Source organism: Scophthalmus maximus, chromosome 6, assembly GCF_022379125.1.
Source record: "Scophthalmus maximus strain ysfricsl-2021 chromosome 6, ASM2237912v1, whole genome shotgun sequence".
Lineage (NCBI taxonomy): Eukaryota > Metazoa > Chordata > Actinopteri > Pleuronectiformes > Scophthalmidae > Scophthalmus > Scophthalmus maximus.
In genome coordinates this window covers 15,668,068-15,681,008 of record NC_061520.1, presented here as the reverse complement: position 1 = coordinate 15,681,008, position 12,941 = coordinate 15,668,068, and the positions used below count along the sequence as shown (strand labels likewise).

The window sequence follows — 12,941 nt, the reverse complement described above, 5'->3', positions numbered from 1 at the left end:
GTCATTTACATCGAAGGAAGTGTGTTTGTACTTTCCTGTCCTTGGATGTAGATCAGCGGGTTGATGATTGTTACGTGATTTGAATTGTAAAATTAATTAAATAATGTATTAAACTGTGTCATCGCTCTAAAATTTCATTATCAGACAATGAATGATAGTTTTTAATGTTGGGCACTCAGCGCTGCCATTCATGCTCCATTTGTGAAATTCCAAATTCTAATCTACAAAAAGTTAGAAGTTAAAATATAATTAGTAGATTTAGAGAGAGAATGTTTAAATATAAGCACAGAAGTGCTAAAAAATGTAAGTTAAAGATAAAACCGAATCTGTGTAGGACTTGAGTAATGCTAGGCATGAATTGGGACCAGGCACAAACAGCAATACATTGTTTGCATAGTAAAATAAAATCAAACATTGTGCATTTTTTGTTGCATTTTCAAATTATGGAGGTGAATAATTTAAGACTGAGGATTTGCAACAACTGACGCAATGTGCTGTGAAATAAGTCCTACAAAAGTGCTTCATGATAAATTTTCCCTACTATTCAGTTATCCTGACGCTCAAATCCTGTTCACATACATGAACCATTTCTATGACATTCAAAACCACTCAAGAAAACAGGTGAAAGGAGAAGTAAAATGTAAGCATGGCATGTACAGCTGTATACTGTAAGGGTTATGCATGTGGGAAGATTATTATATAGGACATATTTTGTAACTCTGACAAGGTCCAGCAGTTACTTCACACCTGGGAACTGCCCATGTTGACTTCTTTTCAAGGACACCACCCCGTGTGTGAGGATATGAAAAACCAACCTGTGCACAGATCTAACAACCCTACAGTCACAAACACACTATTATTACTTTATATATAATTGGCTTTTATTTTATTATAAAGCTGTGCAATGATTAATTAATAAAAGATATATACTGTCTGTATCTCCACAACAGTACTATGTGCTAGAAGCAGACTAGAAGTTAACATCTGCATGCTTTCATGCTCACAAATGTTTCTCAAAACCGAGTACGCAAAGTATAGACCTGAACTTGCCAAGAATGAACTTGAGTACAAACTCTTGCCTTTGGAGCCTCCTGACATCTTTGGCATGCCACTCACCACGGTTTGCGGGACCGTCCACAATGTTGTGGGGGGAAATGATGACCGTCCTCCACAGGGCGAATCATTTCACCAAACCAGAGGAGAGGGTGGCTGCTGGTGCCATCGATGGGAGCACCATCAGGATTCTTCCTCCTAAAGAGCGACAGAAGCGCTCTTATATTAGTAGAAAACTCTTCCCCTCGGTGCTGTTACATGGTTTCTGTGATGCACATTTCTTGCTGTTTGATTTGGGAATCCAGGTCCTCGATCCGCAGATCCCACATGTACTAACAGGTGCTGTATCCACCAGCTGTGAGATGGAGGATATCCATGTTCATAGATGACACCAATCTGTAGCAAGTAAGAACACTCTCTGTCTTAAGAACCACACACATACACACAGACAAATGATACAAAGCAGATTATTACTTTGGTGACTTTGAAATACGATACGAGAGGGAGAAACTCGTGATCTCCAGTGAAAAACAGTTGAACAATAACCACAATCTGTAAAACACCAACCTCTGCATCCTGCAGCTCATTCAAGAAGTTTATATGTTGTGATTCTTTAATTTGGCTGCACCACAGTTGCATCATTACTAAAATGGCAATGTCTTGGGGGTTTACTTTTTTTCCAAGAACTTCTTCCGGCCAACAATTATTAAAGTCACTTTGAAATGCCTCTTTTTTGGTTTCACATTTTATGTCAGCAGAACTTAGTTGAATACAGTTTGAAGCAGGGAGTAACTGAGTTAATGTTTAGCAATTATTTTTAGTTATATAATTTATGATGTTTTTGTGAGAAAGGGCAGAGTGTTTGGTGCACTATCAAATCTCACCACCAGAGGGAGACAACAAGCCGTGTGTAGTGTCCAGATCATAGGTCCAGATCCATTTTGTACAAGACGTGCAAGAATCAGCGAAAATGTGTTCCTGGGTCAATTTAATTCCCTCCGCAGTGATGTCATACGCTTTTCAAAATAACCACAACCTTCAGGTGCTCGTTGTTCTTTAATGCTGTGGAGATCATTTTATTTTGAACTTCTTTAACCTCAAAACAAACTCACTGCCTCTGTCTCTGTCACCATGGCAACCATGTACAGGGAAACAGTGGAGGCACACCGACCTGTTGCCTTACACACACACACACACACACACACACGCACACACACACACACCTAATTAATAAGAAAAATGTGGCACATGGAAACTGTGATTAGTCCTCATTAGTCACGTTGTCTATGTGTTGTCTCTTCTGTTGGAGAGACAGGATGAAGCTGATGAAATGCATCCATCTGGACTTGTGTATTAAAATGAAATACTACAAAATACAATACAACATAATAAATACAACACGTTCATTTAATTTTTCAGGTTTTTCCCAGCAGTGGAACTGGTGTGACGGAGTGGTACGATTAGCAGTCGCTCTCTGCAGTAAATGAAGTTGTAAACTTGGCAGTGGATATTTACATTGAGCCTCCATTTGTCTTTTTCTTTTCCGTTTGACTCTGGTATTATGAGAAAAAGCATTAAAACTGTACGGACAGTATGATGTCACTCTGCATATATGAATGCACTATACAAAAAAAAGTATGATTACAGTGCCAAACGGGGCACTTGGTGTTCCTTTCCCTTCAATGTATCTCTACTCCCTCCATCCTCATCTTCATCCTCACCCTCCCACGAAATGCGGACTTATCAACAGCTCGTTGCCATGAGATACTGCTGGGCTTGTTACCATGGCAGCAAATTCTCAATCATTTCCTCTCTCCTGTGTGTATGTGCAGTGTGAACACATACTTACACATTTAGCTGCAATGTGGGAGGCTTGTCCTTGAGTCCGTGAGCATTCCCAGGCTCAGCTGGGCAAAGGTCCACCTGTGAACAGATTCTCCGCTTCACACTTTGAAACTACGCAACCTGTTTAAAGAGATTGTGTGCATCATATCACATTCCTTAACTTGACAGTGTGACTTGTTTGCTGTGAATGTTTTAGTAATCTCACTGGATTTGACTCAAGACTTTGACTCAATGGAAGCTGGAAACACATTCTCAAATGTATGGCACATGGCGTCAGAGCAGTGTGTGTGTGTGTGTGTGTGTCAGCATTGCTGCAAGGATGATATTACTTCTACTTCTTATCCTTGAAATATGAGACGCTTTGTAAATTTACACTTTGTGACATAACTTTAAAAAAAAAACATTACAAGGAGAAAGTGCTAACCAGGAAGGAATTCGTCACCAGACATGACTTGAATTTTCACATCTTCTGGCAGCTGACGTCAGCTCATGGAAGATGAATTGAACGCGGAGGAAAAGAAAGGTGAGACAGGGCGAGAGAGGAGACTTGAAAGAGTGAGGAGTGAGAGATGGGAGGATAGGCAGCGCTGATTTTTCTTTCTCCAATAAAAGCATCGACCCCCCAGTGTTGCTATGGCGACCTCCTCTCACCCCCTTCCTTTCAGCGAGCTACCACTTATCCTTGCTGCCTTTCAGTCAGCAGGGCCTGTGGGTGGGTGCTTTGGAGTGCTGGCTCCTGAATGAATCACGCAAATGAAGGGGAAAGCCATTAGAGGCCAAATCTGACTGTTTCTCCCTTGCTCTCTCACACACACACACACACACACACACACACGGACATGTATACTCAATACTGGCGTATTCTTCATCGCCGACCAGAGGCTGTGTTCCTGTGCACCTTTGTTCACTCCTCACAAGATGCTTCATTTAATAAACTCTGCTAAATGCCATAAAATAACAAAGACATGGATATTTTCTGTCCACTGCCAGAGCCATTAGGTCCAGCAAATACTGGATGTCATGTTGTTTCAGACTGTCTGAATGTTTCATGATGTTTAATGTTCATATCAAATAGAATTGAGTATTTTACTTCCCCACTGAATACATTTTCAGAAACAATTTTATATTTGTACGTGTTTTGGGTTCCATTTCATACCCCACATACCTTCTGCGCCGCTGCTGCTGAAAATGTACTCTCATATTGCACTCTAACTGTTACTCTGTAATAAACTGTTTTGGTTCCAAAGCTCTGATTCTCACAGAATATCCATAGATTTAGCACCGATAAATGTGCTGGTAACACAGAAATACATGGTCTGTTATTTCAGGTAGAGAGTTATTCTTGTGGTAATGTCCTACATCTGTGTAGAACGTGCTGAGTGGTTAAGAGTTGTGGTCTTCAGATTAGACAGAAAATACTGAAAGACATGTTTTATGCAAAATTGCTTTGTTTTGTTGAGTCAACTAACAGTTTTGGGGTTAAAATAAGCATTGTCATCGTGGTTACAATCAATTAACACATTATTATGGTCGTGGGAAAATTATGCTTCGGTAAAAAAAACGTTTTTACAGTGTGTGGTATTATAATTATATATTTTTTATAGTTAAAATAAAACTATTGATTGTTGCAACTTTAAAAAGAACTGACCCAAACCACAATTCTGTGATTTGAACCTGTCAGTGTCATGTGGAAACTTACTACAAGCTGATTAAGGGATCAATGTGAAAACATTTCAGTCGAGCAGTCTATGCTGCCCACCTGACCCATCATCAGTTTACTGGTTTAATGAAAATGTGTGCTACTTGTAATTCACTGCTGTGACTGTAGGTGCTATATGCATAAGCCTCCACTTCAGACTCCACATGCTTTACACCTTTTACCTGAAGTATGGAGTGTCTTTTCCAGTTTATATTCCTCATGGGGATCACTTACAGATACAATGCATTCATACTCTTTATCATATGACTTGCTGTATTGCTGCAGCAATCCACAGAGTATAGTTACACCTCCTTTACAGTGTAGTCAAACTGGACTGCCTTCTCTATTTTCAATGCATAACCAAATTAATCACAAGTTATTCCTGACGGAGCTGTGGTGATCTGTGGTGAAAATATGAACATGCTGCAGTACGTCTGAGCCTCTCAATGTCTGCACCTACAGTATAGTGGATTGAATTATAATTCAATCATACATAAATTACCACCAGTTGCTACCAACAGTCTCTGTGGCATTACGCAGAGATCGGAAAACAGAAATAGCAATAGAGATGTAGGAAATGTACTAAGACTATTGGAATCAGAGAAATGAGACAAAGGCAAAAAACCCAGAGTTAATTTAGACTTTCTCTTCAGACCTTCTGTATACATATTTTGATGGTTCTTTTCATTATTGCTTTCTCTTGTAAGCACCACAAAACACAAGGCCTGTCAACATAGCAATTAAAAACTCAAATGGCATCAGGAGCCAGAGAAAACTTAACACAAAAGCAACAAAAAATAGCACTATAACTAACGCAAGTGGTTTTCCTTTTGGCTTGTGACTCAGGGAAAGAGAAAGAGTGAGAGAGTGCGGCAGGGAGCAGAAAGAGAGGGGGAGAGATGAGAGGGACAGAAGCTCTGCTGCAGAACACACCTCATCTCCTCTTTGGCTGGAGGGAGAAAGAGAGAGAGAGGGAGGGATTCAGTCTGTGCCAATTTTCTCCCCAGCTCCACAGAGAGGCAGAGCGAGGGAAGTGATATTTGAGGAATCTTAAGAGATCCACAAACGTGTGACTGAGAGGGAGAAGAGGGAGAAAAGGCATCCCTGCACACAGGGCATTCGCAAAGAAACTGACTGACAGCAAATGAATAAAGCAGCAGGAGACAGCGAGAAATGTAGTCGGCGCTTCTGTTGAGGTAAGAAAAATGTGCCGAGAGAATTGTTGCGCTGTTGCACTCACACAGACATGTAGTCACTCATACTGTACACAGAGGCAGCCGCGGATGAACGCACACGTTCACTCCGAGTGAAAGCAGGAAAAAAGGTGGTGGTTGCAGGTGTGCGTTCGAAAAGAAGCATGGAGGTGTGTGGCGGCAGTGCTCTGTCCTCACCCTCTCTCTATGTGTCGTAGCAACACAGAAAAAACAAACCCCATGTAATGTAATGTAATGGATCATCTCATGAAAGCATGTATTTCTACTCCATACCTGTTTTCTTCTTGTAGTCACTAAGAAATGTAGATCTTGCAGCTTTTCCATGGTCCTCTCTGGCTCTAAGTAAAAATGGAGATGATGAACAGACATTTTCGCTTCGGCAGAAGCATTCATGTGACTGTTCTACAGTTTTTCACCTCAACAGGGATCTGAAAAGTTCCAAACTAATGACCTGCTGACAGTTGCTCATAAGAGCACAGAGACCACCGTCTTTGTTATTGCAGAAAAAATGTCTCCAAACTTAGAAATCAAAGGTTGGAGATTTTCTGTGTGAGGGTGTAGGTTTGTAATAATGCTTTGAAGATTCCTCTTTCCGCCTCACTGTATCGTTGTATTGTTTTGCTCTCTTGTATTTGTTATGTAGCCCCTTACTGATAAAAGTACCAGACAGACTTGAATGTAAACATCAACTCAGATGATGAGTTTGTTCAGTACGTATCAGGTCAAACAAAGTGCTCTCACAAATGACAACCTGCCAAGAAAGTCATTGGGTCATTATTTGTCTTTTAGATGTGCAGAAAACAGTTAAAGATGCCTGTCATAATGACCCACAGATAAATGTGACATTTCAAATGTCATGTTTTGTTAAACCAAAAATCCGATGACGCAAAAATATTTAATTTACTAAAATATATAATTATCAAATTCGGACATTTGAGAAGCCGGAACAACAAATTGATTTATAGATAAATTCTTTGTTTGAGCAGTTGACTGGTTGGCCACTTCAAATTGAGGACTACGGTCAGAGCAGCTTTTGACTTTGTGTAACCATCCTTCAATGGCTGGGGTGTAGTTGTGGATTGCAGGAGCTACGGTCCAATCACATATTAAACTTTTAAAGAAATCTGAGTCAGAGGAAAAGAGGGGAGAAGAAATTTTTCCTAAGAGCAAAAATGTTTTCTACTTATCCACAGCGATAAGTATGTGGGGAGATGGGAGGAGACGAAAGAAGCTGCTGAGTCATACAGGGCTTTTTTTCACATTACTTTTCTGAATCGTTCGAATTTAGGGCAACAAAAAGTGCTTTGTACACAAACATCAGCGCACACCTCTCCTCTCCTGAAACAGCAAAAAAAGAAAAAGCAAAACACTATGAGCTTTTAAAAGCAAATGACAAAGGTGAGGAACATCAACATTAAATGAGGAATCCATTATTGAGAAGGTGGTTGCGTGTGAAAAGATGAGAGAGTGGAGATGAAAGTGAATGGCTGATATGAGAGTATGAAGAACCCCAGGAGGTTTTTACTGTTACAGCACAGACATTACATTGGCTTGGATAACACACTGCACCTCACACATACAGTGCTCACTTTTTTGTCATAAAATTAAACAACATTGATATATGACAAGCATCTTTCCACATTCTCTCCTCGTCACCTAACAGACATTAAAATCCTGCAGACTTGTACAGAAACAGTCATGCAGACTGTTGACATTATTGCACAAGTATTTTTGTAGAATAAATGGAGACGGATGAAGGAGGAAATGCAGTTTTTGCAGCCTCAGAAATGTAATGATGATGTACGTTTCTTCAATCCAGTCACTGTTGTTTCATCTGTGTTCTTATCAACCGATTGGACCGAAACAAATCCCAGACTAAATCTCAAAACACCAAGACAGAGCGAGGATGGGAGAATTGTTTCCATGGCAACTATGTATTAAGCCTTGCATGGCTTCTTCTCTGTGTGTGTGTGTTTGTGTGTGTGTGTTTGTGTGTGTGTGTGTGTGTGTGTGAGTTTTTCACACGCAGTAGACTTTTGTGCTTATATCTAATTTTGTTGACATTTTGTTATTTATTGAAAAAAATAAGAAAAAATAAGAAAAGCAGCTCCAGTGGGTCCCACCGATTCGTTTTTAGCCCTGAAAAAACATTGAGTGAGTGGGTGTGTATGGAAAACTATAAAAGCACTTATAGCAGAATAAGTGTTATAGCAGAATATGGGTTGTAAAAATGCAATCCATATACTGTACAACTGAGCAGTTATCTGATGAAAATCTTAGGGTAGAGTTTGATGCAAAGAAATTCAGTGATACGACGCCTGCTCCATTTGGATGCGAGTCGTTACCATGACCAGCTCCTGGGTTTTGTTTATCATTTTTACCAGACAAGTTCTTACAGGGTGAAGAATTCCTTCATTTAAATACTTCCAAAAACAAACCAGTTAAGGTGTTGTCATTCTACCCAGCAACAACCAACAGATAGATAAAGTTAGTGACACAGTGGTGAAAAAAGTTGGTAAAGAGACACATAGTTCTATCAGAGAGACCAACTATGGGGATTATATTTATCAATTAGGGTTAGGGTCAAAACTTACTCCATATCAGTCCTCATCAGGAGCCCACAACACACTTTGGCCTGTATTTTCAGTCCTACTTTACTCTATAAAGAATAACCTGAGTCCAGTGTACTATTCAATTCAAATCTTTTGTCGGAGCATTTTGAAACTTGTGACTACAGCACAAGGTTGTTTTTTTGCCAAATGTCCTCAATTACTTAATTGAACTGTCTTGTACCATGAATACTGAGTATTAAGTCGCTGCCGATATGACAGCCTGCCAAATATGGTAAGATAAAAAAACGACTTGAACCTGTTGTGTTTACTGTAACAGGCAGATAATACAACAGACCCCTGGGTCTTTTTAAATGTTGCATAATAAATAACATTGTGGGATGCTATGTTCAGACAGGCATTGAAATGCTGACATGAAATATTTACATGCAACATGATTTCATCACTGCTGCATATTCACTATTCAATCTAAAAGTAACACTCGCAGACCACTGTTTGTTTTTCCCTCCATTATTTCCTCCCACACTCTCCAAACTTTATTTCTTTCTCTCACTTTTTTCACATGATTGTCTCCACTCTACATAATACATTTTTGAGCACCTTTATCTTCTTTCTCATCCGTCCTCAGCTATAGAGCGTTTCTGATCTGAGATTTCTGCCCGTGAAACTGAATGTGACTTTGTTAGAGCATCAAATGTTAAACCCAAATGTAGTTCCATTCCATAGACACTTGCTTTTGAGAAGTGATGAGGTGTTTAAATGACAGTTGACAATGGCTTATATTTTCTTTTCCTTTTTTTACCCCTCTGAGCCTCAGTGTCTTTCTCCTCTTTTTTCTCTGACTAAACAGTGAGCTGCCACGCTGTGAGTGTTCCACCTGGCGCCAGGATGCGAGATCGATGGTGTGACGACAAAGGCCATTATTGAGCTACAGCCATTGTGCATTCCCTGATCCCTGCAGCCAAAGTTACACATGACAAGACTCTCTGTTTAGTAAAGCCAATCTTAACCACAAAGGGAAGATACTTTCTGTTTGAAGCCTGTGTATAATGCTGTTAATAATATAAACCCTCTTTAATTGCGTTATGATTGACGACACTGTACCACGTATCCTACCTTTTGCAGCCCACACACATTGAAACTCTAGATCACACAACTTCACACATCCCTGGTCCAAATGATTCATCTCTGTTCCTCTTAACAAACTCTTCTTCGCCTTGTCTGAATCAGCCCCTGTGACCTGTGAGGACTATGAGGCCGACTTTATTGTTTCTACCGTCACAGTGTCTCCTGTGTGTGTTTGTCGGCGTGTGTGTGCCCAGTGTTGTGGGCTCACTACCTCACGCACTACCATGGCATGTCTCCTGCCCAGTGCGCTGTGTGTGCCAGATCAAACCGTGGTTCTCCCCCGATTCGGTCTACCATGAAGCGCCTACTGTGGACTGCAATGACCTGCTGTTGTCCAAGTTCCCCTCACCCTTACCCCTGAACACACACACCCTGCGCCTGCAGAGCAACCTTCTGTTTGAGCTCGACACTGACGTGCTGCGCGGACTCCCCAACCTCACCGACCTTGACCTATCCCAGAATCGCTTCAGCCGTGTCAGGACGATAACACAGAGCTCCTCCCTGCCCTCTCTCCTCTCTCTACACCTGGAGGAAAACCATCTCAGTCACCTCCCTGAGTCCTCTTTCTCCTCCCTTCCAGCTTTGCAGGAGCTCTTTCTCAGCCACAACAACTTACACTCAATAGCCCATGGAGCCTTCACCGGTCTGGACTCTCTACTGCGCCTTCACATCAACAACAACAGACTAACCACCATTGACCCTCGGTGGTTCAGGGCTTTGCCCCGTTTGGAAGTTCTCATGCTAGGGGGAAACCCCGTAGAGGCCCTTCCTGACAAAGGCTTCCTGGCCCTAAAATCCCTCCGGAGTCTTGTGCTTGGTGGTATGGGTCTGAGAGGCCTGGCTGAAAAAGCATTGGAAGGGTTGGATGGCCTGGAGAGCCTCTCCTTCTATGATAACCTGTTGACCAAGGTCCCCACACAGGCCCTGAGGAGGGTGCCCGGACTGAAGTTCCTCGACCTCAACAAGAACCGCATCAAACTGATCGAGACGGGAGATTTCCGAGAAATGATCCACCTGAAGGAGCTTGGTCTGAATAACATGGATGAGCTTGTTTCTATTGAGAAAGCTGCACTGGAGAATCTTCCAGAGCTCACCAAGCTGGAGATCACCAACAATCCGCGTCTGTCCTACATTCATCCACAGGCTTTCCTCCAGCTGAACAGGCTGGAGAGTCTTATGCTCAACTCTAACTCTCTCAGCGCTCTGCACCGGCACGTCATGGTCTCTCTGCCCAGTCTCCAGGAGGTCAGCTTACACTCCAACCCACTACGATGTGACTGCCTGTTTCACTGGGCCACCGAGGAGGCCTCTCACCCTCACACTGAGAGAAACACACAATCAGATACAGAAACAGCTCGGATGGTTCGTTTTATCCAACCACAGGCCACGTTGTGCTCTGAACCACCAGAGCTCAGAGCCCGCGGGGTGAGAGAGGTTTCTTCCAGGGAAATGTCAGCCTCCTGCCTCCCCATTATCCCCACTAGCTCCCTCCCATCTTATGTAGGAGTCAGAGAAGGAGGCAAACTGGTCCTGCACTGCAGAGGTCTTGCAGAACCACAGCCTGTAATGTACTGGGTGACTCCCTCTGGGCTGAGACTTGGTCCTGCACCCAGCCCAGCAACCAAAGGTTTACCAGCTCCGGCCTCCTGCCAGGCTCAAGATGACACTGCCTGCAGCCCCTCCAAACACTTCCGGCTACTGCCTGAGGGAACTCTGGAGATCAACAAGGTCACTGCCAGCGAGGCGGGATTATATACCTGTGTTGCTGAGAATGTACTTGGGGCAGACACACGCAGTGTTACTGTCGGTGTGCATAGCAGAAAAAAGAAAGGAAAAGGGGGCATGTCCGCTAACCTGAAGGGATTTCCATTATTCAGCGTCGATGCCAGGTTGGAGGTGAGGGAGGTCGGACAATACTATGCTATCCTGTCCTGGCAGAGTGGGCACAACCTCCCTTCAACTCGCCTATCCTGGCAAGCCATTTACTCAAATGCCCACACACCTATATACACTACACGCATCCTGGCTGGCACACAAAGCTTCAACCTGACCCACCTGCAGGCAGAGACATTTTATCGTGTGTGTCTACATTTAGGGATCAACGAGGATGCCAAGCATGCCAACAGGAGATCGAGAGAGAGCAGTCAGCCTCAGTGTGTTTCTTTCAAGACAAAGGATGTCCCAGATCCTGAGCCCAGCCTGCCGCTAAGCCCAGAGCTGACCTCCACAGCAGTTACACTTCTGCTACTTGCGCTCATACTGCTGCTGCTGGCAGGTCAGAGCTGGGACACTCAGTCGAACAAGGGGGCAGGACAACTCCCTCTCCAGGACATCAAGAGTCCCAAGGCTCTGATCACCATACAAAACACACAAGAGCGCATCGGACATGAGTCAAAGCAGAATGAGAAACAGCTTTTACATGAGGACTGCTGAGATAATGTTGATTAAAATATGGAGTAAATTTGTGGAGGTCAAAAACAATGACACAAACATATAGACATATGAGATGACATATATACGCTTTGTAAATCACAGCTGGACGAGAGGAGTCATGGATCAGAGAAATGGTACAGAAGGAGATTTGTATTTTTTTTATATACAGTATAAAGTATATATTGACGTTCTGTGTTAAGACGTATTGTAAAGAACGCTTAGACCCTACCCAGGGAAATAAAAATGGACAATCATACTCCTGCTGCACAGACGGTGAACACAGGAGAAACAAATGAGTCTGAGCTTCTGATGATCACTGGACTGAGATGGAAGAAAACCGGATTCAATCCAAGGACAGATACTTACAGTGCAGCTCAGACCTCAAGGGTATTTTTAATATTTCCTGTGTACATGTGCCACAGACTGAACCATACTTTCTCAAAGCAGATCAACCTCTGCCTCTAGACTGATACTGAATGACATCTCTGCTTGTTTGAGCTTTGTAAGTCAAAGTGACTGATGTCAACAACCCTTCTGCTTTGCTCTCAGTTCATCGGACCTACTTGTCCATCTTGCAGTATAAATGTGTACAGTACATATCCGCCACCTAACATCCAATATCCTCTTTCAGCCTAAAGGTGACCCAGAAGCAATTGTGTTAAATTCTATTTTGAGCTAATAAACAAAATAAAATGTTTCTGATTTATACACACACACTTTCATCTGTTTTCTTACTTCTGAGTTGAGATTACACAATAAATATGATCCTTATCTCTAAGCAGCTGGTGTCGCACCACAGTAGAAGTAAGGCTGTCGCATACCTACTCAGTAAACACAAGACACATTGTCCCCTGCTGGTTAAGACCTGGAACTGCGCTGAGGTTTCAGCCAGGTTCAAGGATAGGTGCACATTTTAAAAAAGGAAAATACTTTTTTTTTTTCTTTTTGTATTTTGAGAACAAAGTAAAAAGTTCAAGAATAAAATGAAATTTCAAGATT

General features: G+C 42.3%; 1 protein-coding gene and 1 long non-coding RNA gene across 2 annotated transcripts; one reads left to right on the top strand and one right to left on the bottom strand.

Annotated features, from left to right (window-relative positions):
• Positions 1–1,080: 1,080 nt before the first annotated feature.
• LOC118309825 lies at positions 1,081–3,665 on the bottom strand. Its single transcript, XR_004793598.2, has 3 exons — positions 3,323–3,665; positions 2,903–2,976; positions 1,081–1,449 (listed from the first exon to the last, which is right to left on the bottom strand). It is a non-coding gene; the product is annotated as an uncharacterized LOC118309825 (long non-coding RNA).
• Positions 3,666–5,514: 1,849 nt separating this feature from the next.
• On the top strand, positions 5,515–12,654 carry LOC118309799 (leucine-rich repeat neuronal protein 2-like). The gene is made up of 2 exons (XM_035632301.2): positions 5,515–5,793; positions 9,232–12,654. The coding sequence occupies exon 2, from the start codon at positions 9,633–9,635 to the stop codon at positions 11,940–11,942; it is 2,310 nt and encodes a 769-aa protein (XP_035488194.1). The 5' UTR covers positions 5,515–5,793; positions 9,232–9,632; the 3' UTR covers positions 11,943–12,654.
• Positions 12,655–12,941: the final 287 nt, after the last annotated feature.